At 39.6% G+C, this 25765-nt stretch overlaps 1 protein-coding gene across 1 annotated transcript; it reads right to left on the bottom strand.

Annotated features, from left to right (window-relative positions):
• Nucleotides 1-990: 990 nt before the first annotated feature.
• Nucleotides 991-24429, bottom strand: LOC128367111 (zinc finger protein 236-like). The gene is made up of 9 exons (XM_053327919.1): nucleotides 23936-24429; nucleotides 20438-20541; nucleotides 19927-20047; nucleotides 11479-11609; nucleotides 10972-10974; nucleotides 8151-8241; nucleotides 7066-7820; nucleotides 2665-3115; nucleotides 991-1674 (listed from the first exon to the last, which is right to left on the bottom strand). Exons 1-9 carry the CDS (start codon nucleotides 24231-24233, stop codon nucleotides 998-1000), a joined length of 2631 nt encoding a protein of 876 aa, XP_053183894.1. The 5' UTR covers nucleotides 24234-24429; the 3' UTR covers nucleotides 991-997.
• Nucleotides 24430-25765: the final 1336 nt, after the last annotated feature.

Raw genomic sequence — 25765 nt, 5'->3', positions numbered from 1 at the left:
GACTAATCAACTATTGAATTAATTGTCAACTATTTTGATAATTGATTAATCGTTTTGAGTCTTTTTTAAGAATAAAAAGTCAAAATTCTCTGATTCCAGCTTTTTATATATGAATATTTTCTGCTTTTTCTAGTCTATGACAGTAACATGAAGATCTTTGGGTTGTGGACTGTTGGTTTGTACAAAACAAGACATTTGAGGATGTCTTCTTGGGCTTTGGAAAACAGTGATGTGATCAACATTTTCACTATTTTATAGACCAAAAGCCAAAAACAATTGATTGTTTTTATTTACTTTTTGTATTAGTAGCAGCCACATATCACCAGCAAATTTGATTAAAAGATGTATACACTGATTTTTAAAAAGGAAACCAGGTAGTTCATTTTAAGAGAGCCCTTTCTCTTCTAAGTCCGATTACTCGATGGAATAATTTATAGAATACTCGATGATGAAACCCTGGTTATGTTGAACTTGCTCCATAGTACAGGCCTCTGGTGTGTCACCAAGCCAACGAAAACCCCCACCAGTCCAACAAAAAATAAATAAATAAATACAATTGAATGACAAAAAAATAAAGCCAATATCCATTCATTCTGAAATAAATAGCATTTGGGCAATGTGAGTTGACCTTTGTGTGTTGACAATGGTTTCTCTGGGTCCTCTCTAGCTCTGTTAAGGAATAAGGCAGTGAGCATTGCAAATGAGTGGTTGAGTGAGAAAAGGCGAGCAACAGAAAAGGGGAGATGAATGTGAGTGGAGCAGAGGAAAGCATTAGTAAATTGTCAATCTGGCAGTAACTGTGCTGGACAGACGACCATGTGTCAGTTAATAAATGCTGCAGCTTCCCAAGACCAAGAAAAGTAATGTTTGTTGGGGATGGGGTTGAATGGGGTTAGCTTCAAAGTTAGCAACAATGCCTAACCTGAAGATGATTTCAGTTGACCAAGATTGTCTTTGGTTGACTACAGCCCTTACATTAACAGTCCTCCACCACTGATCAGCCCAGTCCTAACCCTCCCCGGGTCTGTTGTCCGCAGCCTGTGGCAGACTGCTGGTGCGTCCTCAGATTGCAGATCCAAGCAAACCTTTTACCACACTGGTCGCAGCTGAACGGTTTTTCCCCGGTGTGAACTCTCTGGTGCTTCTTCAGGTTCCCAGCCTCTGAGAAGCGTTTCCCACAGGTGTCACAACGGAAAGGTTTCTCCCCTGTGTGGACTCTCTCATGGGCCTCCAGATTGGACAGACCAGAGAAAGCCTTGCCACAGGCTCGACATATATAACTCTTCCTGCGGCGATCATTGGGTACCATGCTGGAAGCTTGGTTTTTGTTGTGGTGAGCCAGGAGGCTGGCTCGATGTTGTGAAGCAATGGCCACATCAATGCTTGCCAATACTGCTGAGGAGTGAGGAGCCACAGTGGAGCTCATTGCCCTACTGGTTGAACTGATACTAGACATACCTGTTTTATCAGCACTGTTAGTATTACTAACAGCAGCTATGGTGGTAGACAGTGTGGGTTGTACAGAGTGAATGTTAGTTTGTTGCTGGGAGATCCTATTGCTGTTACGATGCACCAGCTGTGCCTGTGTGCTTCTTATTATGGCTGGTGTTCTGCTCCATGGAAGCTGGGAAGACGGAGCCTGCGTCCGCGCTGGAATAGACACAGATGGCAAGGCTAGGAGAGGACGAGAGAAAGAATCAGGTTATGTCATAGAAGATAGTCTGGCAAAGCTTTAAGAAATACTGAGGTCCAAAAGTAAATTTGGTTCCACATGGTGTTTGACAAAGCTAGGGTATGCTCCCCCGGAAGACATTTTTGAAAAATAACCCCTTAAATGTTGATTTCTGGTGACATTTGTGTAAACTTGAATAAATTAAGACTCAATAATATACTGATATATTATACTGATAATATACTTCACAAAGTATTTATTCCTGGCATAGCAACGTTTTTTAGTAAATAAAATTATGTTTAGGCAATTATTTCACGACCTTTCTTATATGTGCCTTGGAAAAAATACTGGAGACCTCAATGGTAGATACGGCCATGCTTGTGGCATTGTGCAAATTCAACTTAATGTAAAAGTCAAGATGGATCACTGCTGCCATAACTCTCCCAACCCTGTACAGTTTTTGTGTGTACTAAGCCTTTAAACTGGACCTCCTGGTTTGTGATTCATCTCCTAACTGGTGTATGTACCAGCACTCATATGTACATGGCTGAATCGCTGCTTCGTCTTTGTCTTATGGTTGGAAGACAACAAAATTGTACATCACAGCTATTATCTACAGAGACAGTAGTGAATACAGTGCATATTTTGTTTCAGTTGAGTTAAACACACAGTGCTGGTGAAATTCTGTTTCAGCATAACTGGGCACAGTGGGAGGTATACAGCAGCATCTCATCATGTTTGGGAAGGAACACATCAAGGTTTGGAAACCTGTTTGAAATTAAAGGCAAGGTTTTAAGGGCACAACTTTTAAATCTATCCACTCTGCAGAGCATCTTTGTGTGGATGGAAGGCCACAACAGAGAAACAAAGCTGAAACTGCTGTTCAAATTGTGCTGGCTTAGAATGGAGGTGGTCTGAGAAAGCACTTGACAAGTCATTACAAAATCATCTAGCGGCTATGTCACTAAAAAAGGCACAAGATAACCACTTACTATGTGAGACAGTCTGCTGAATGTCAACTCTGGGAGTGCTGGACACTGAGGGGAATCCCTGGCTGCTCTGCCCTCCACTTCTCAATGCTGAAGAGGCTGAACCCTGTGGTGATTGGAGCACATGTTGAGGTTGCAGCTGAGTGTCTACGATAATAACTCCATTCTGGTCACACTCTGCAGAGTCATCAGAGGTGAAAGAACATGAAGTAGCAATAGGGGCCACAGCTGAGTCATTATCAGGGGCCCAGCGAGTGAAAAAGGTCTCCAGTTCAAACAGGGAGTATTCAGAACTGAGCTGATTGCTTTTGGTGGATCTCTGTTGTTGCTGTTGTTGTTGTAGTTGTGTGTTGGAGCTGGCTGGTGTGTTGGTGTCTGGTACCCTCATCTGGACTGCCACTCTACTGCTGAAGTCTTCTGATATCCGGTGGGTCGACTGTGGTGCTGCAGATTGCTGAGACAGAAGAGAGCAGATAGAATTAACAGAAAAGGTTTAGACAGATGCATTAAGACCATGTAAATAACACACACCAAATCAGGGTTCAGAACTGTAAAGACAAAAACAGATCCAGAAAGAAAAAACTGCCATCTGATCCGTTATGAGCACACTGACCTCTTGGACCCTTATGGGCCAGCCATATTACGTCAGGGTGCTCCTTGCCTGCAAACCCAAGGAGGAAGGAGGAAGGAGGAAGACAACCACAACAGGCCCTGTTCATTATTGTACGTTATTTGTGGCAAAATTGTTTTTGTTTGTTTTTGAAAGGGTTTATTTTTCATGTCATGGAGTAACAAGTAACATCAGTTGGGTTTTAATTGCTGAAAATATGGAAACTTGATAATTGCAATCTTAAATGTTAATATTTATTAAAGGCCGTCCCAATTCGAAGGCTCCTTCGAATGCAAATGTGGCCTTCTTTTCCCTGTTTTTGGAGGACACATCGCTGTTCATACAATGTAACAAAATCACACCATATATATCCAACACACAGCTTCGTAGACGACACACAAAGTGACAGGAAAGACAACGACTCATAAAGTTCTGTAGCCCAGGGGCCTCCAGTGATGTTAATGCACCCCTGGACCCAGCTACAGTCAGCAAAAAGCTGCGCATGCGTATTTCCGTCCCTCCCCCCAGCATGCAATGTACACCATAGCTGCCAACACTCCCGTTTTCCCCGGGTTTCTCCCGTATTTCAGACCCATCTCCCTCCGCCCTCCCGTTTTGTTTTTTCTTCCGGGAATCTCCGATAATTTTACTTTTTTTTAATTTTAAGCCCCAAATTTGTGTGTTAATAATAATGAGAAGCGCACAATAACGTTTTATTTTGAAAGCTGAGACCGGAAGCCACCGGAAGCCGCCCCAGCTCCTTTGGTTTGACAGAAGCTGAAACACACAGCGAAATGTTTTTTTACTGTAAATAAAAGTGCACAGTTTCCAGCCTGCGTCAGACAATGCTGAGTTTACTGACTAATTATTAAAAACCAGGATGTGATGTGTGAACTATCGTCATCTTAACCCGCTCAGCACTAATATCTCTGCACATGTTCTGCTGTGTGTTGCGTTAAGCAGCAGATTATAGGCTGCTGCTGGGAGAGAAAATTAATTAAGCCGAATTCAAACTTTAAATGTGACAATGTTTTTTTTTTGGTGTTTTTGTAACATGTGTTTTTACCACAGTTATTTAACTGTGATGTTCATGTTTTGTTGTAATAAAAATAGAAACATGAATAAATAAATAAATGAACCCTGAAGAGTATGGTTTAGACCTGCTCTATGTGTAAAGTGCCTTAGATTACTTTGTTGTGATTTGGCTCTATATAAATAAAGATTGATTGATTGAGATTGATAAATACCAAGTAAGATAAACACTAATAAATAAGATAAATACCAAATAACTACGACAAATAATAATTTGTCGTAGTTATTTGGTAATTAAGAAAATCGTTTTAATAATCATGATTTAAATTTTGACCCAAATAATTGTGATTATGTTTTTTTCCATAATTGGGCAGCCCTAAGGTCAGGGTTAAAATGGTGTTGCTTGTCACCAGTAGATTTGTGATGACTGCTTGATCCCACCACTACGGGCCTCTTGATAGGTCAAAGCATAAATGAATGAAGAATGCTGTGCTTCCAATGGAATGTTCACCCAACTTTTGGCACACAATATAGCACATTAAAGGACTCAGGTTATGTGGTTGTATGCTAGTGTTTTTGTACAGGATTGAAAATTCACACAGGATTTGTGGTTCCGTATCTTGCCCAAAGACACTTGGACATGTGGACTGCAGGAGCCTTGAATACTGCTCAGCATCCAAACTATTTTACTGCAACTCAGGCAGCAAATACCTCATTTCTTAATCTCTCTGCACGTTCTTATTTTGGCTTGGAAAGTGGGTAGAAGCTTGCCCTGAGAGTGGCTTTAGAGAAATGCTCATGAATGATCCAAAATGGAAATGTTTCTTTGTTTTAGGAGCAGACAAGCTTGATCCATGACTTATTATATTAAGTGTGGCTACTGCAGCAGTTAGCCTAATCTATGCACTGTATTATAGATTTTGTGATAATATTGTGTCACAATTTTGTCATTATACTAACTTATACTCTGGAATAATATATTATTTCATAATAAAAACACAAATTCACCACTTATATTTTTAAAAAAGTTTAATTATTTACATTTCAAACCTTGAACATTGAGCAAGATTTTACAAAATTGTGACACAATAGAAAAGGCCTGTCTAGTGTTACATTTAATGTAGTCTAGTGTTACATTTAATCTTGCTTGTATTTTACATAAGAATTACTCTGTAAAGTTACACATTCATAATTTTTGTAGATAAAGATAAGATAAAGATTGAACATCCTGTGTTAGCAACAAACTTGATTCATTTTCATTGGAAGAACAGGAATAAAATACATGTACATATAATTGACTGAAAATCCCCCGAAAGGTGGCGCAACATGAGAACTGAGAGTGTGTTATATACATGCAATGTGTCTAAGATTACGGTTTGGCTTGTTTTGTTTCCATATCAACACTAAGATAGTTAAAATACAACCAAGTAGCTTATAATTTACTAATGCAAATGTGAATATAAGAGTTTGGTTCATATGGAACCGTCAATAACACTTTGATGAAGACTGTCAAACTTGAATAATTCACTTCCTCCTTGTTTAGTATTATGTTCAGTATAATGTACATTTCCATGGCGTTAATTCTATCAGTTCAAAATAGTTATGTTGTACTCACCCCTCTGCTGCTCTTATTACCACAACTGCTTTAAAGTCACTAATTATTTCCAACCACTTTGATGCTTTTGATTGCTACTCCTGGTATGTTTTTAATGTGAAATATCTTTGTAGGAGTTGTGAGATTCATGGAAAGTAACAGCAATCCAAAAAAGGACATGCCACACACTCAATATATCTTCTCTAACAGGAATACTGCTCTCAGTTCTACTTTGCAGGTTTTTTTCATATGATGTTAAGCTACCATCAGTGAAAACACACTTCCAGCACAGATGTTTCATGTGAAGTCATCTAGCAGATGGCTTTTAATGATCAAAGCGCATAATTCTGGACAGCCTTTGATTCAAAGTTTGTGCAGAAAGGGTTAAGACTCACTGAAAGCAGCTTGGCTGTAAATCATAAGAAAAAGGCACAGTAGTATTATTGAATGAGAACAGTATTAATGGTAAAGCAGCAGAACGTCTTGTCATGTGTAATTATGTTTGTATAACTGATCAAAGTACACTTATCAAATGAATACATAGAAATGTATAAAAGAAGCAGACTAGTACTTTGGTTACTCTGCAGACTAACACAGCTTTGTTACATTGTTAATGAAGTCTATATGATTTGTAAGTTCTGAGTCTTGAGTTTTGATCCTTACCTGGCATTAGAAACTCACAGACTCTGTTGTACTGATAGAAGTCCTGCTGTAGACAGGAACTACACTGAGGCTGTATCTCTACTGCCCATATTATAAACATGCAATAGTTATTTTTGATGCTTCATAATCATAATCATTGACAGCTGTAGATGGAGTGCATTATGAGATTGTTATAGGAAAGTGTTCATGGAAATGACTTTTTCATTTAATTGTGAAATTTGTGTGGGCTATGGTGGATACACACTTTAAATTTTGGCATTTACCTGTTCATGAAAACTTACTGTTGTGACTGACATTCGGAGTGAGAAGATAAAGAAATGTCTTGGCTACAGGAGAGCAAACTAGATTTACTCCTCATCTTGCTATTGATTTTGGGATTTGATTATTAAATATTAAGGGAAACACTTGACTAGAATGTTGTTATTGTGATTCCTTGGAGTGTTTTGAAATGTGGCACAAGCAATACACACCATTCTCCTAGCAAGTGTTTTTGACTACGTGTCTACATTTGTGGGTGGTGTCTTTTTTCATGTTTTTTCAGGTTGCTGGGGTCAGAAAACCTCTCTGGGCATAGTGAGCATGCATACGGTCTCTCCCCTGTGTGAATGTTGCGATGGATCTTCAGGTTCCAGAACTGGGAGAACTTTTTGCCACAGATGCTACAGCCATACGGCCTCTCACCAGTGTGAGTCCTGAGGTGGGATTCTAAATTTGCCGGAGAGCTGAAGCCTTTCCCACAGAACCTACAGATGCAAACCCTCTTCCTGGGGATTTTCTGCTGCGTGTCAGCTTTGATATAACTGCTCTGGCCCTGACTTTGACCGTGGTCCACAAACTGTTGGGGCCCTGAGCCTGAGAGCTGCACCATCTGCATTTGACCTGACAACTGAATGGGGCTGGACTCCTCTGACAGATCGATAACAGGAGCCTGTGGAAAGGACACAGAGGTATGGAAGCCTCTAGAGTTTTCAACAGGTGAATTCTCAACAGCCAATCCCCTCCCAGAGCTACCAGGCTCTGCACCAATGACTGTGCTGGGTAGGTATGAAAGGGGGGCGCAGTGCGAGGATGGCCCTGGGAGGCTGTCATCATGACAATAAATATCCCCCCCATTAGTCCACAGTGAAGGATGGCCATAGCTGACCTCTGAGAAGACCTGCCCACAGTCCTGCAGATCAGATAGCTGATTGGTGGAGGTTTGTGTGGTTTCATCAAATGGTAGCACTCCTCTGTAGTCATCTGTGCTGGACTCCACTAACCCTAGATACAAAGAGAAACATTTTCTCTTACAGACACTTTAAACTGTACCTACTGAACAACATTACATCATATAATATCTTTGAGTACATGTTATGTAAGAAGTAAGAATAATAATTAAAGCTGCAAGCAGTGGTGAATGGGCCCTTGTCCCCCCATGCATGTCGTTTTACAGATACAATAGGGCTTCGCGCTGGTCAGTGCTCAGGCCCTAATAATTAGTCTAAACTACCAATACTTTGAACAAGTTGAAGTTTTAACCCTGATTTTTCAACAGATCCCACAGGGTGATGTAACTGAGCTGTGGTAAGAATAAAAGGTCCACTTGCTCACCCTCCTGTATGCTGAGGCCTGGCTGGCTCTGGGCTCCCGTCACTAGCTCTACCTCCTCCACCTTCACCAGCACCATGTCTGGTTCCTCCACCTTTTGCACACACAAGAAAGAGAGAACAGCTGATGTTAGACACACAGCATGGCAACAGAGTAGCACTGACAGAATAAGAGAGAATACATGTCAAACACACTGTTGATACTTGATATTACACTTACATCTGATCTGTAAGTGTTGGTGAGTGTCATTCTGATTAGACAGTAGGGGGATGCTTTGATTATTTGATTTTGATGTTATACTCTTATACATTAAATCATAAAGACTTAATATAACAGACTATGCTGGAATCTGTATCTTAGTGAGACCACAGTGTTTTTTTTCCTAATGCACAAAACTATTTGTATAAATCAAACAAACTTTCTCTTTGAGCAATGTACTGTTGCTGTGTTGCTTTGCTGGTTTATTTGATTGTTTTTATGTTTTATGTTGCTTTAGAATAGACAATACTGAGAATCCTCAGTATTGAGATGGCCACTAAAAAAAGAGCATTTCATTCCCTGTAGTGTTCTGTCTGGCTGCCATTCTATGCTTCATCCATACAGTAAAGAGGTGACATGTTGGCCAAGACAGACCATTATTTTCTGGAGTGTAAAGAAAGGTGCTTTTTAATCACAAGGGAGATTTTGACACTGAAGGCTTTGTGAGGCAATGTGTGTCCACTCTCCTCTCTAGTAACCTGTTCCAGCAAAAGTGCAACTTGCAACACAAGATCATTTCCTCTTAGAAAAATAAGACGGTCATGAAATTAGAAGGTCTAATAAGCATAAGTGACATGTTTGATGAAAACACATGGCCACTCCTTAAAGTGCTCTCAAACAAATATGGACGGTATTTTACAGATCCAGTAAGAGTAACTGAAAACTGGTTCAAGACTGAACTCCTCACATATGGTTATTATTTATACCAAACATATCCAATTATTAACAACACAGTACAAACCAGGGGCAAAACATGTAAGACTGAAGTAACTTAACTGGCTGAGTTAGGAGAAACATTGACATTTTATAGGCATGTCAGTCCTAATGTTGGAACAATTCAACTTTGTGGGCAGAGTAATTCACAAAGTTTTTAGCTTCTCACAGAGAGAAGGAGGACTCATGAGTTACAAGCTGCTGGTAGTGAGCCTCCTTGCTTCAGGATCTTTGTAAATATCAATCACAACAAACTTTGTGGAGGATATTTTGATTGCAGGAATAAGGATTTAATCAGTGTACTGATCTATTAAAAACAGAGTAAGACCAGAAAAAATAACTTAAACAATTCTCCCTCAGAAAAAACGGTTTGGCGCTGATGAACCCATAAAACAACCACCATCTGTTAGAATAATACATCATCTCTATTATTTTGTTTGACAGTTGAAGTCAGTATTAAATAATCATGGGAATCACTGGACTACCTGGTTAAATTCACACTATATGTAGAGTAAGAGTTATCCCATCAATGAAATATGTTTTCCAGTCAACTGGAAAATAAAATCTCACAATCTGTATGTAGATAAATTTGTCAGATACAATCTACTGATCAAATAAGTATTAATCAAGTATTTTACCTTGTTTATTTATGTCTAATCACACTACTATTTGTTGATGAATATTTTCTTAAGTCACCTTACAAGCAATCACTGTGGAGATAGTGCTATGTCAATAATAGCAACAGGATCAACTCTGCCCCTTCACTTAGCTCAGAAGTTATCTCAGGTCCTTGCTGAACATCTGTCAGCAGCTTTATGACTTGTAGTGATGGATACTTGTGAATATGTATTATTTCATGTAAGAGCTGAAGGGGGGGCTAGTGATTAAGATGCATACTATGCAGTATACTATAAAACAGAGTCGACATCTTTTTACTGTACAATGAATTGACCCTATTATCAAGTATTGTGTCTGATACATCCTGCTACATCTGTGTCACAGAACTCCGCTGCATTGGCTCACATGTTCCTTCTTCACCATGAAGACACAGACACAGACACACACAGACACACAAGTTTATTTTGATTCAGTCCTACAGACACCATGCTGCTGCCAGAAATATTTATTGGAGCATTAAACATGGATTAATACACCACTGACAATAGTCCCAACAGATGCACCATTTCCTCATGCTTGAATAATATTTGCTGAAAACTAAAAATGACCAGCTGTTTTGGGAACTTACTCACTAGGAACCACAGGCTGGGTAGGGAAGTCAGAAAGAGAAAGACGGACTAACACATTTCTGAATTAGTTGACAATGAGAAAAATATACAATGCCATTTCCTTTGATGCTTCTGGGAAATAAGGTCCAGGACTAGGCCAAGTATCCACTCTGACCAAAACGCACAGTGCAAAACTCAAGCTGTGTGCAGTGGGTCAACCCAAGTTTGCCTATAGGAAACAGACTGCAATTCTAATTCCTTTTATTTAGAATTTCTGTCTTTGAAAATGGTTTCATTTAAAAAAACAAAAAAAAAAAAACATTTCTTGTTAACTACTATGTGAAATATTTAGAAATCTGTTCAGAAAGTTCTTATGAAGGTCTTGTGTAAAATTAATTGTGCTGAGCAGAAAGTTTCTTTCCACTGCCAACACTGAGTCAAGAGGTCTTCTCTTTTCTTGTTATGCTCTAGAATGTACATGAGAGGACAATTCAGGTGTGTTGCCATGTCTCCTCTTCAGTATACATTTCAGAATGGCTCTTCTGCTGGTGTGTTTTGAGGTTTCTAATCCAGGCGAATCCCCTGCCACACAATCCACAGTTGTAAGGTTTCTCCCCAGTGTGAACTCTCTGGTGTTTCCTCAGGTTCCCAGCCTCTGAGAACATCTTCCCACACGTGGAACAGCTGAAAGGTTTCTCTCCTGTATGGACCCGTTGGTGAATCTCCAGCTTCTTGGGCCGGTTAAAAGCTTTGCCACAGCAGCTGCAAACAAACAGTCTTTCCTTGGTACTGGCCCGATGGCAGGCTTTGTTGTCATCACTGAGGGGCTGGGACAGGGGGAAACTGGAGCCGTAACAAGACCACCCATTGATAGTAGAAGAGGTTGATGGAAAATCAGCAGCCATTGAATAAGAACAAGACCGCTTACTTCCTTCCACTTCAGTCACTGAAGTCTTGTCAAAAAACTCCTCAACCAATGAGTTAGCATTTTTATTGTCACACAACACGTCAAACTGCGAGTCACTGCTGCCATCATCGATATACTGGTGACAGTTTATAATTCCCTGAAGAGAGTCTCGGTCCTTTACAAAGGCACTGAGTTCACACTTAAGGAGAGGAGAGGAGCCACTGACCTCCACTCCTCTGCTGCCGCCGCTGTGCCTCAACTTGTTGCTCTGGGACTGGCTGGAGGGGGATTGAGTGTCCGGCTGTTCAGGGCTGGGTCTCTGTCTTGCAGCTCCATGGGGAACACACTCCACCACTCCTTCAGAGATTGTGGGGGAAAGGATGGAGAAAAATATGACAGTTAATAATAGTAATACCTTTGTCTCTTGATATAGATGATTTGTGTAAGAAAATAACGATAGAAGACATAGAAAGGCAGCAAATAAGGCTCACATGGTAAAATCAGTAGGGGAAGGAATCTCTGGGAATTTCACAATTCGATTTGATTCCAATTATTGTGGCGCTTTTCCACTATACAGTTCTAGCACTACTCGGCTTGACTTGGAACGACCTTTTCCATTACTATAGTACCTACTCAACGTGGGCGGGGTCGTCATAGCACAGCTGCATGAAACTGCCGTGACTTTTTTTTATACGTGACACAAACACATAAACAATGGAGGACATGGAGGTGATGGTGTACTTGGTGCTCTGTCTGTGCTTTCTGTCACACACAAAGCAAGAGAAGAGAGCCAACTCTTCCAGTGACTCTCTGACCAATCAGTGGCCAGCAGTCTGTTGACGTCACATTTAGTATCGGCTCGGCTCACTTGGAACCTCAGCAGAGCAGGTACTAAAAAAGTACCAGGTACCAGGTACTATCCCTAGTGGAAACGCAAGTTGAGTAGTGCTAGAACAATAGTGCTAGTGGAAAAGCACTATTGGTGTCACGATACAATAAACTTTTGTCTAGGTGTGCATTGTAATACCATCCATGACACTCAGCACTTCCTGCAGCTGTTCACAGGAAGAGCGGGATTATGTACTTTAAGCCACTGCAACGTTTTTTTTTTTTTTAAAGATTTTATCTGGCATAGATGCCTTTATTTGACAGTAGAAAGGTTAGGGTATATGGCATGCGCTCAAACCACTCGACCACCTGCGAGCCCACTGGAACGTTTTAATGTGAAAAATATAATAAGTAATAGTATTTTAAAACAAGTTAACAAAAAGTAAATACTGCCACCTTAAGATACTTCCAAATGATTCCTAAATGATTAAGTAATGCAGTTAATTTTCTAAACATCACTAAGCTGTTCTATTTCATACATGCTCAGCCCTCTGAAGGCTTTGCTGTCACATTACCCTTGTGAGGCACTGTGAAAAGATATTTGCACTCAACGACCAATCATGAGGTACCAACCACGCAGCATCCTCCCACTATAACACCCCAGCATCTATGCGGCTCTTCCCTGTTTTTCACTCAGCACCCTCAAGAGACAGATTGCCTGTGAGTAGAAATTCACCCTCTGGTGTCACAGTACAAAAAAGATGGCTGGTCCTATGTCAAGCCCCCAAATGGGGACTACGAGCCATATTCCTCGAGGGTACCTAGCCCAACTGGTGAAAGTGAGTTTTTTATTCATCAATTGTGTACAGTGGGCCTGGGTGGAAGGCAAACAGAGCACTAGACACAATATCAGTCCATCAGCAGCTTGCTGGCAGGATCTTGCAAATATTGTGGCACTCCTTTAAAAAAAAGAAACCCCACAGAAAACAACAGACAACAACACAGAAAAACGTAGTGCTACCTTGGCTTTGCATGACTATATTAGCATTACAGATGGGTCACTGGTGGTGTAATAATACATCATTGAGGGAAATATTAATGACATTCTCTAAATAGCATGAACAGAGCAGAGCTGCAGGGCTGTGATCCTTTAAACAGCTACATTCACAAGTCAAGTGCAAATTACTGAGTCACAACTGAGCAAACTAATAAGAAATGCTAAGAAACATCTACACACTAATTACAATTACTTCCTCAATCATACAGCACAGCATATCTCAGGGCTATGACTGCTCGTGCCATGTCCCATTCAATATTTGTAGCTGGGACCGGGTGATTATCAAAACAAAATAAGACATTCTATTTTGCAGTGAAGCTCTTGTTTCGTCTTGTGTTATAATCCAGTGCATTATATGTTGGGGTAGTGATGACTTCATGAGTTTCTTTAATGATAACATTTTAACTATTAGGGATAAAATCAATCACCTCTTGCCCTCAATAAGCACTGATTTATCTTCTGTTTTTCTACAGTCGACCTTATAGAATTAACTTCAATGATTACTTCATCCATCAACTTGTCTCTTAGACTTGATTCCAACTAGGCTGCTCAAGGAAGTATTCCCCTCAGTTAACACTTACTTATTAGATATGATTAATCTGTCTTTGGTGACAGGTTATGTTCCACAGTCCTTTAAGGTAGCTGTAATTAAACCACTTCTTAAAAAGCCTACTCTTGATTCAGAGATTCTAACCAACTATAGGCTTATATCAAACCTTCCCTTAATCTCCAAGATCCTTGAGAAAGCAGTCACCAATCAACTGTGTAACTTTCTACATAGTAACAGTTTATTTGAGAACTTTCAGTCTAGATTTAGAGCTCATCATAGCACAGAGACTGCACTAGTAAAAGTTACAAATTAACGTTTAACTTCAGACAATGGACTTCTCTCTGTCCTTGTTCTGTTAGATCTTAGTGCTGCCTTTGACACTATTGATCATCAAATCCTGTTGCAGAGACTTGAACATTTAATTGGTATTAAAGGAACAGCATTAAAATGGTTTAAATCATATTTATCTGATAGATTTCAATTTGTAAATGTTAATGATAAATCCTCCATGCAAACAAAAGTTAGAAATGGTGTTCCTCAAGGTTCAGTGCTTGGACCAATACTATTCTCCTTATATATGTTTCCTTTAGGAAACATTATCCGGAATCACTTAATAAATGTTCATTGTTATGCAGATGATACTCAATTATATCTATCAATAAAGCCAAATGAAATTAACAAATTAACTAAACTACAAACATGTATTAAGGACATAAAGGCCTGGATGACCTGCAACTTCCTGTTATTAAACTCAGAAAAAACTGAAGTTATTGTGCTTGGCTCTAAACACCTTAGAAATTCATTATCAAATGACATAACTACTCTGGATGGCATTATTCTGGCCTCCAGCACCACTGTAAGGAACCTAGGAGTTATATTTGGTCCTGTCCTTTAATTACCACATAAAGCAAATTTCAAGGACTGCCTTCTTTCATCTGCGTAATATTGCAAAAATTAGACATATCCTGTCTCAAAATGATGCTGAAAAACTAGTCCATGCATTTGTTACTTCTAGGCTGGACTACTGTAATTCATTATTATCAGGCTGTCCTAACAAGTCTCTAAAGACTCTCCAGCTGGTCCAGAATGCAGCTGCTTGTGTTCTGACAAAAACTAGAAAGAGAGATCATATTACTCCCATCTTGGCTTCACTGCATTGACTTCCCGTAAAATTCAGAATAGAATTCAAAATCCTTCTCCTCACCTTCAAAGCTCTCAATGGTCAGGCTCCATTATATCTTAAAGAGCTTATAGTACCTTATGTACCTACTAGAACACTGCGCTCCCAGCATGCAGGTCTACTTGTGGTTCCTAGTATCTCTAAAAGTAGAATGGGAGGCAGACCCTTCAGTTATCAGGCTCCTCTCCTGTGGAACCATCTTCCAGATTTGGTCCGGGGGGGGGGGGGGGGGGCAGACACCCTCGCTACATTTAACAGTAGGCTTAAAACTTTCCATTTGATAAAGCTTATAGTTAGGGCTCTTAGAGCTCTTAGCTTATGCTGCTATAGGCTTAGACTGCCGGGGGACTCCCATGATCACACTGAGCTCCTCTCTCCCCCTCCCTCTCTCTCTCTATCCATCTATCTATCTATACCCATTAACATTCATGTTCCATTAATTGCATTCAATAACCTAAACTTCTTCCCCGGAGTTGTCTGTGCTTTCTCGTCTCACAGGTAATCTGGGCCTGTTAACGTCCGGATGACAGATTCCAGTCCTGGATCTTCTAGCTTCATTGTTGATTTTCATTGTGCTTCTCTCCTCTATCCTTCCTTTCTCTCCTCTCAACCCCAACCGGTCGAGGCAGATGGCCGCCCACTCTGAGTCTGGTTCTGCCTGAGGTTTCTTCCTGTTAAAAGGGAGTTTTTTCTTGCCACTGTTGCTCATGTGGGAATGTTGGGTCTCTTTAAAGTTAAAACCTGAAGAGTTCGGTTTAGAACCTGCTCTATGTGTAAAGTGCCTTGAGATAACTTTATTGTGATTTGGCGCTATACAAATAAAGATTGATTGAGTGACAGACAGAGAGGAAGTGTTTTTAATTTTATTTCTCAGTTGATTTATGGTAAATGGACTGTACTTATACAGTGAACCCTTGCTATAACCCGGTTCGCCTTTCGCGGCTTCGCAGATTTTTTTTTCTACTGAAGGCTGTGGTGCCACCGAGCGGAGTCAGGACGAAGAGGCACAGTATAATATGCGTCAGTCACAATGTGTCCAACCTCGTATTGATTATTAAAATGATTATTTTACAGTATTTCTAAAAACTATCATAGTTATTTGTAAGAAAACGTTTATATTTTTATTTCTTAAACAAATGCTTGGGCCTGAAAACAGGTTTTGATCTTTGGTTTCATTCTATAGTACAGTATTATTGTTGTATTATTGTATAATAATTGTAAAAAATAAAGCTGACTACTTCACGGATTTCGCCTATCGCGGGTTCTTTTTGGAACGTAACCCCCGCGATAAACAAGGGTTCACTGTACAGCACTTTTCACCACTCAAGGCAGTTTTACACTACATGTCTCATTCACACACATTCATACACTAATGATCAGTTACCACTTCCTTATTAGATATGAACAATCTGTCTTTAATAACAGGATATGTACCACAGTCCTTTAAGGAAGCTGTAATTAAACCACTTCTTGATACAGAGGTTTTACCCAACTATAGACCTACATCTAATCTCCCCTTTCTCTCTGAATATCCTTGAGAAAGCAGTTACCAAATCAGCCGTGGAACTTTCTACAAAGTAATAGTTTATTTGAGGATTTTCAGTCTGGATTTAGAGCTCATCATAGCCATAGACCGTATATATAATGGACGTAACAGCCGTGACTTCACCCATTGGTTTGTGGACTGCCTGTTTGAGGCCAATAGTATCAGATCTGAGCAGCGGCATCTTGAGGTGGCATGTCAGGAAAAAAAGAACATGGATTCGACTTATATGGGCATCCGGAGGAGCAAGAGGACAGAGTGGGGGGGATTGTGAGGGCTGGATCTCGAGGAAATTACACATCTACCTACCACAGTCTACACCGGCAACCTGGTGATGCTAACCAAGTTAGCTGTTATGACTAACTATAACCACAAAACTCCAGAGAAAACTGTTGGTGTGAAACAAGTTCACGGCTATTTCCATGCAGTCCATATGTCCGCTCTCCTGAACCTGTCAATCAATCAACCTGTCAATCACGGCGTAGCCACGCCCTAATGCATACCCTGCTTTATCGTCAAATATAAAATCAGGGAGGCCAAACTGTCCCAAATGAACATCATACTGCATTGAAGAAGGCTTTAATAGCGATTGAGATCATAAACACATTTTGAAAACGTTTACTGAGGTTAGAAATCAAGTGAGAAGTTGGTGAATTCTCCATTGACTTGTATAGAGACGGTCGCCCCCTGGTGGCCTTTTGATAGAATGCAGAATTCCTGTTTGAAACACAGGCCCTCTTTCCTTTGCCTGATCACAATGTGAAAACTCTCAAAATAATCTGCTCAATGTTCTTAAAGCCATAAAATACTGCAAAAAAAAAAAACAACACATCATTTTGACACATTTAAAAAAAGAAAAGAATAATAACACCGAACTGGACAAAAGCCAGGTGACAAATGTGACAGAAAATGGTTCTACACAGGCGAGAGAGACTGGGTTACTGCACAAGAGAGGTTAAACTGCACCTCTGCATTTATGCTGTATGAGATATTTGATATATTCAGTAGAAATATCATTTTATAACTCTATGTGTATATATGTATATCTCATTTGGTAAGTGCTCGTTTTGTGAATGATTAATTATGCATTTTTGTGTTACAAAGCAGATGGTCAAATTTGACTTTTAACAGAGTAGATGTCATTTCCTGTGTTCTGGTTCCTTTTAACAGCTGTTTTGACACTTTGATCTAACTAAATGATGGGTACATTTTATAATTACATCCAGAGGAAGTGTTTGGACTCATATCACACATTAGAAGTTATTCAAAAGCTAGAAGTATAGAAAGTGACTATTAGTATATTCATATTAAATTAATTTTTGTGTCAATCTCTCACACGTACTTTCAACCTCGCTCGCGCATACATTTAATTTTTTGCCCAGCTTTTGTCCAGTTCGGCGCCTCATACACACCCACGCACACACCCACCCACACCCACACACACACACACTCACTCAATAGCCCTTTGGTGAGCAGGAAGACACCTCTCTGTATCAGCTGTATGTTTTGTATTTTAGACTCTGCTTGTTATCCTAAATGTTGTTACTGCATCACTTCCTAATTTCCAAACTACAGGCTGGGACAAAGGTCAAACACAAAGTGCGGGCGTGTTTTAAAAAATAACGCTGTTAAAATGAATTTGTGTTTACGCGTTATTAAAAGCCCTAGTTTGTACTAAATGTTTGGATGAGAAAGGTCTCTACTTTCTACAGGAATGTCCAAAGATTCAATCATCATACATGAATATCATGAAAGATAGAAAGCAGGCTTTATCTGAAAAGAAACTGTAAACAAGGCAAGGAAATACTCAGTTATATAATACTCATTTGTACTCGGTGCAGGTTGAGTGTCAATCAATCAATCTTTATTTGTATAGCGCCAAATCACAACAAAGTTATCTCAAGGCACTTTACACATAGAGCAGGTTCTAAACCCAACTCTTCAGGTTTTAACTTTAAAGAGACCCAACATTCCCACATGAGCAACAGTGGCAAGAAAAAACTCCCTTTTAACAGGAAGAAACCTCAGGCAGAACCAGACTCAGAGTGGGAGAACATCTGCCTCGACCGGTTGGGGTAGAGAGGAGAGAAAGGAAAGACAGGAGAGAAAAGCACAATGAAAATCTGTGTGTGTGTGTGTGTTGTAATGTATGTATTCCTGGTCCCAAATTGTTATTTCATCACAGTATGTTTTCTTGATGGGAAGAGGTAACATCAGAAAATGACAATTAAAAAAAATATTGGGAAGAAAAACAAAACAATAATTTGATACTGGCACATCCCTACTCTAGTATGGGTCAAACTGGATTCTACACTTCCCATGAGGCAATTTGATGGGGTTTTTTTTAGACAGTCCACCTCCACAAGTCCTAGTTTAAAAACAGGAGTTTTGTGTTAAAACAGTCTAGAATCACTATGACATAATCAGGTTTAACTGGAGAAAAGTCAAATGAGTGGGTTAACGCTTTAAGTAATGTGATGAAAGAATAAGAACACAGGAACCTGACTTCAGTACTCACATAGTGCAGCATATTAATACACAGAGGGTAGAACACACACACACACAGACACACACACACAGACACAGACACAGACACAGACAGACACACACACACACACACACACACACACACACACACCAGTGACGTGCGGTGAGGTTCATGTCTGGTGAGGCACTGACTTCATCACAATCAGATTTACAAACATATGAACCCTACAGAGTAGCTTATTCACCATTTGATTGGCAGCAATTAACAGGTTATGTTTAAAATCTCATATCAGCTTTCTTTACACATACACTTGCCGACTTGCTCACTGTAGTTGTAGCTTACTGTCACTTATTCTGCAGCTAATGAGTCGTAATAAGAATCACTGGGATCAGGAGCGCCCCCTGCCATGAGGCCGGAGAACTGCGTGCCTCACTTAGTGACTTTTTGCAGCCGTTTTATGCTGCTCAGCACACGAAACACGCTACAAACACTGTACATTATATCATCAGCTAAACTATGGAAATTTAGTTCACATAGTAAAAGTGTTTGAACATGTTAATAGCGACATACAGAGAGACAGCTGTACAGCTGTACTGTCTCACTGCATAGCATGCCAGCGCAGTAAGCTGAGTCATTGCGCAATCCATGGTGAGGCTCGTCTCGCTGCTGCCTCACTGCGCGTCTCTTTTCAGTGTTTGATCAGTACATGTGAAAATTCAGCGATTTTGAATTAAAAATAATCCGAAACTGGTAAAGTTAGATAGAAAATAACGTTATAGTGCAAATCACTGGACAAATATAACCATTTATTATTTTTTTCATTTCTAAGTCTTTTTCCATGATAACAGGTGAGGCATGGCCTCACCTGCCTCCCCTGACCACACGTCACTGACACACACACACACACACACACACACACACACACACACACACACACACACACACACACACACACACACACACACACACACACACACACACACACACACACACACACACACACACTTTGTCTCTGTGTCTGTACTAACCATCATCTCTTATGAGTGGCACGTCATCATCTTCCATTTCTTCATGTTGTGACATATTAGCCTCCACCTTCTCCTCCTTCACCAGCAGTGCCTCCGGTTCCACCAACTCCACATCTGGTGACTGCACAGGAAGCCATGTTAGTCACTTGGTCAGCAAAGATCTGGTAAATAATCGAGCAGTTACAGTGCATTTGTTCCCCCGGTTCTGCCTCTGAGTCTCTCTGTCTGCACATCTCTTAACATCAACAGTAGTACTGGGTGATATACCGGTTCACACCAAATACTGGTGTATATTTTCGTTATGATATGAATTTTTAATGTACCGCCATAGAGTAGAGTAGTAGTTCCTCTCTCAACTAGTAGAAGATGTAGTGAACACCTGATTATGCATGAAAAAAAATATACCGTCATATACCGGCTTTTATTTTGAAAAATACTGTGATATACATTTTTGGTCATACCACCCAGCACTACTCAACAGTCCCCTTCACAGCCCTGGAGGTATGCTTACTTTACTCTGGATGTTGTCACAATGGATGGGTTCACTGGTCGTGTCCCCTGCAGCAGCTCTGCCAGACCACAGAGGCACATCCAACTGTCGCTCAAACACACCACCTACATGAAAACACAAAAGCCTTTTAGACACAACAACGTAGATTCATGTGGTCAGTATAGACGATGACACCGCAGTAGGAGCAGAGAAATTGTTGTCTTTTAAGAAGTATCAAAATAGTTGAATCAAATGATGTGTAATGTGAAATGGGTCACTAGTGTAAAAAAGAAGAGAAAATAACCCACCCAACTCTTTAAGCTCACTGCATTGACTTATTATTTTTGCTACAGACAGAAACTTGAAATAAATGCTAATGTTGTTCAGTGTAGGGCTGAAACTAATGATTATTTGATAATCGATTAATCGGTCGATAATTTTTTCGATAAATCATTGAATCTGATAAAAAAATATTTTCTTTAATTTCCACCCCTTCATTTAAAAACAAAACATTATTTCAAATTGACAATGCAACAAAATGCTCAAACAACATGTTGCTGCTTGGACATCCCTGAGTTATAAAACTGCTAAGAGGATTTCTTTCAACATTCAGTGGTGGTTCTGTTATATTATTTATCAAAAACTATAACAAATTCGTAATAAAAAACCTATGTCACACAAATAGAGCTCTTATTCCATGATGTTTTCTACAACCACACCAAATGTTCCAACAACGCTAAACATCAAAATGTGTGATATCATTGCCTTATTCACATTTGGCGTTTTCTCTGGGTATATAAAATGTGAAAAGAAATGTTACTTGGGGAAAATAAACAAAGACAGTCCAGGTGCCTCTGCTGAACGATGCATCACTGATGTAATCACTCATATTAGAATGAGACATTGCTGCTTTATCGTGTCTGCATTTACATTCAGTGCAGCTGCTTTTTCATTAGAGAGAATGAAACAAGCTGCTATATCCACTAAAAGTGGGCAGATGTGGCCTAAAGGTTAGAGAAGCGAGCTTGTGACCGGACTGATGTCATTTTAAACATACAATGTTCTGAATGTAATTAAGATAAGTCATAACTGTCATAAAGACGGTTGGTAGTGACATGTTTTAAATATTTTGCTCAGGCTGCTGTTGATCAATAATAACTAATTGTTGGTGCTGAGGGGGCAGCTAAGGGTCATTTGTTATTTCTAGGTAGATAAACTGCAGTTAGTTCTCTCACATATATTACACCAATGACAATTCTCACAATTTAACACCACCTTGCCTGTTAGGGCAATTCTACCAAACTGGTGCAAAGTCAGGGTTGGAAAAATATTGGGAAAAAAAGTTTCTTTTTCCCAAATCTTTTTATGTGTGCAAATCATATAATATCTAAGGTATACACTTTGAGGAGGGTGTAAGTGAGGAGAGGTATGTCCAAATAATAGACAGATCAATAGATAGATTATTTTATTGCAAGTCATTTTAAGTATAAAAGACATACATGACAGGCATTATACAGTATTTATAGTATTTGATTCACAGCTCATCTTCTGGAAACACAACATGGTTGTGTTAAACTGTTCTGATAGTCTGATCCTCTAGTGTGTGCTTCATACACAGTCCTGGCTCTGTAAATAGGAAAGAAGCAGCTAACACTGAACCAGAAACTGTTCCAGGAGCACAGAATGGAGGGCTGATCATTTGATTGGCTGTTGAGTTCAAATCAACAACCTTCCACTAGCATTGTAAACGGCATCTTCAAGTTATATTTCACATTATAGAATTTTAACTACATGTAGTTTAGACTAAAATACTTTGGATTTGCGTAACTGTACTAAAATTGTAATTATTTCCCACAAATAAAGCATGAAGTGTTCTCTATTGTCACTACCCAAAATGTCATCATATGTTTTGGTTGTGACAAAAAAATACATTTTTGAGTCTATCTCATAGATGCTAGACAGTTAGTTAGAACAGTTCTGAACAGTGGTACACACATGAAAACTATATTTTATAAAATAAAACTCATAAAAGTTTGTTTAATTGCAGACAATGTGTGTTTGGTAGTGACGCTTCTTAAGGTTACACGCTGACGTTTTAGACTTTACAACACATTTACTTCAAAATGATGAAACCATCAACTTGTCTCTTAGACTTGATTCCAACTAGGCTGCTCAAAGAAGTATTCCCCTCAGTTAACACTTCCTTATTAGATATGATTAATCTGTCTTTAGTAACAGGTTATGTACCACAGTCCATTAAGGTAGCTGTAATTAAACCACTTCTTAAAAAGCCTACCCTTGATACAGAGGTTCTAGCCAACTATAGACCGATATCAAACCTTCCCTTAATCTCTAAGAGAAAGCAGTCACCAATCAACTGTGTAACTTTCTACATAGTAACAGTTTATTTGAGGATTTTCAGTCTAGATTTACAGCTCATCATAGCACAGAAACAACACTAGTAAAAGTAGTAAAAGTTACAAATGACCTTTTAACTTCATCAGACAATGGACTTCTCTCTGTCCTTGTTCTGTTAGATCTTAGTGCTGCCTTTGACACTATTGAAACACCTTAGAAACACATATCCTATCTAAATGACATAACTACTCTGGATGGCATTACGTTGACCTCCAGCACCACTGTAAGAAACCTAGGAGTTATATTTGATCAGGATCTGTCCTTTAATTCCCACATAAAACAAATTTCAAGGATTTCCTTTTTTCATCTGCGTAATATTGTAAAAATCAGACACACCCTGCCTCAAAATGATGAATGGGAGGCAGAGCCTTCAGTTATCAGGCTCCTCTCCTGTGGAACCATCTTCCAGATTTGGTCCGGGGGGCAGACACCCTCTCTACATTTATAGGCTTAAAACTTTCCTATTTGATAAAGCTTATAATTAGAGCCAGTGAGGCTTGTCCTGGACCTGCTCCTAGTATATGCTGCTATAGGCTTAGACTGCCAGGGGACTCCCACTCCTATGATATTCTCTCTCTACATTCATGTACTAATGCATTCAATAACCTAAACTTCTTGGCAGTGGGTGGTTAACAGCACACGTTTCTGTGGTATGTCAAACTCAAAACACATTTATTCTTACTTAACACGGACTTTAAGGGTTAGGGTTGAGGACAGCCACCTCGCAATAAAAAGTACCCTAAAAATTATGATTTTATATTAAACTTTCTGTTATCTCAAATATTATTTTGGGTTTCAATACATAATAGCAGGATCTTTCTAAACACCTAAGATTTATAAACCTAAATGATTTTTCAATTTGTTTTTTTGTTGGGGGACAGCAGTTTGCACCAATTCGGTATAAATTCAATAACAGCTCAACGTTATGGTATACATTCTGGTGTATAACGACCATCAGTATGAATTCAATTCAAACAATGAAAGCTAACTGTAGGTCCCGGCATTATACATTAGCTGCAATTGTCTGTTTATTTTCTGCAACTTAATAGGACAAACAGTTATACCATTTTAAAAAGAAATGAGAATAACAGTGTTTCTTACCGGGAGCAGACTGGTGCTGTCGGAGCCTGTCGTTGTTGATCTGAACCCTGGCTCTGCTAACGTTGCTGCTCAGGGCGCTCTCCCGGAGTCTCCTCTCCGCGTTTCCCCGAGCCATCTTAAGCTCCAACAGATGCAGCTTCCTCTTCAGGGCTTTGTTCTCCCTCTGGCACTGAGACATCTGCAAACTCACCACAGCATAGTCGTCGTCCACTAGCTTACAGATCTCTGCTACCGCTGCATTAGCAAGGACCTCCATGATGGAGGCCAGCTGAGTCTGGAAAGCGAGACGGTTGGACATTGTTTCTCCAGTACGTGACGAGCTGGCTGCGTTAGGAAAATACCTTCTGAGTCTTCTTTTAAGCTCAAGGAATATTGTAGTTTTGTTCAGGCCATTACAGCTGCGCTACAGCAAGTCATGGAAACTTTGAGCAGCTATTAAATGACAAGCTACAAGTACTACTTTCTTCTCTGTCTACAACCTCCGACCGCAAACATTTGGCGTCATTTCCTTCTTCTTCTCCTCCTCCTCCTTCTCCTCCTTTTGCTTCCTCCTCGTTTAGTAGGGTTCGGCAGTATGGAAGCTGCTAGGTGTATTACTGCCCTCAACAGGACAACATTTAACTAACACAATCACACTTCATATTTTCATAACACTGAATCATACAGGCACAGTTAAACTGCTTTTATGATCAGTTGACTTCGGTAAAGTTGGAAAGATATTGACAGATTCGGACTTCCGGGATCAATAAGTCTGAGGCAAAACGTTGTCCAAACACAAATGATGACTCTGTCTATAGTCATAGCATGACCAAAAACACGATTTGTACAAATAATAAGCCGCCTTCCGAGTTAGATGGATAACAATCATCTCTATGAGCAGCCGGCAGCTGAGCGAGTGCGTAGGGACCGTCTGCAAATTGCAAGACACTGGGGGGAAAAATCCAATCCTGGGTCCAATCCTGCAACAGAGGTAATATATTAGTAATTAATGTGAAAATTGTAAACTATGACTAGAAGTCTGACAATTCTATAATAGCTTTCTTCTCAAGGAGAGATCAATTGACAGATTATTTAAAATATTCAATGAATGAAATTTTGATAAAGTGGTTACAGTTTTATTGTTAATTTCCTTGGAGGTTGATGCCCTTTTGACAGCGCAACCAACAGAGGTTGTTGTAGCTGTTTTAAGAGATGCACAACAGAAGATAAATTTCAACCTCCAGCACATTGAATTCCAGAGATTGAGGCCTGATGAACTCATCGTAGGCGAGGCAAGTTTCACAATTTGTTGTTTTACACACAGAAACGCATGGCTGTAATCTGGCATATTAACATTTGTATAATGCCCATTAGCATTAGCATAAGCATTGTTCCCAATCTAAATAAATAATAAGAATAAAATCACTCGATGTATGCAATTTTACATGGAACAAGACAGCAGATGGCCAGGCAAGGATTGAAAAATGTAAGTACAGCTGTCATGATTTGTTTGTTTTTGTTTTGTTTTGTTTTTCTATATGAATGCATGTCAGATACCAAATTGGGCCAGCATCCTCATCATGTTAGGGGTAACATACTACATACTGTAAGTGGGAACTCTCTATCTGGTATGTCCCCTGACTGTCCAACACCACCTTTTTTGTCCATCAATGTGTTTATTTTGATGTGGTTGATCTTTAGAGTACATTTCTCCAACACTTGTATTCATGTGATATTATGAACCATCTGCAGGAGATAAAGTGAAATCAGACATTTTCTTCTAAACACATTAAATAGGTCATAAATGTATTTCTAAAAAAGGTGTAAAAAGCATTTCAACCATTTAGATTT

Source organism: Scomber japonicus, chromosome 2 (genome assembly GCF_027409825.1).
Source record: "Scomber japonicus isolate fScoJap1 chromosome 2, fScoJap1.pri, whole genome shotgun sequence".
Classification (NCBI taxonomy): Eukaryota; Metazoa; Chordata; class Actinopteri; order Scombriformes; family Scombridae; genus Scomber; species Scomber japonicus.
The sequence above is the reverse complement of the archived record's forward strand: the minus strand, read 5'-3'. Positions and strand labels throughout refer to the sequence as shown.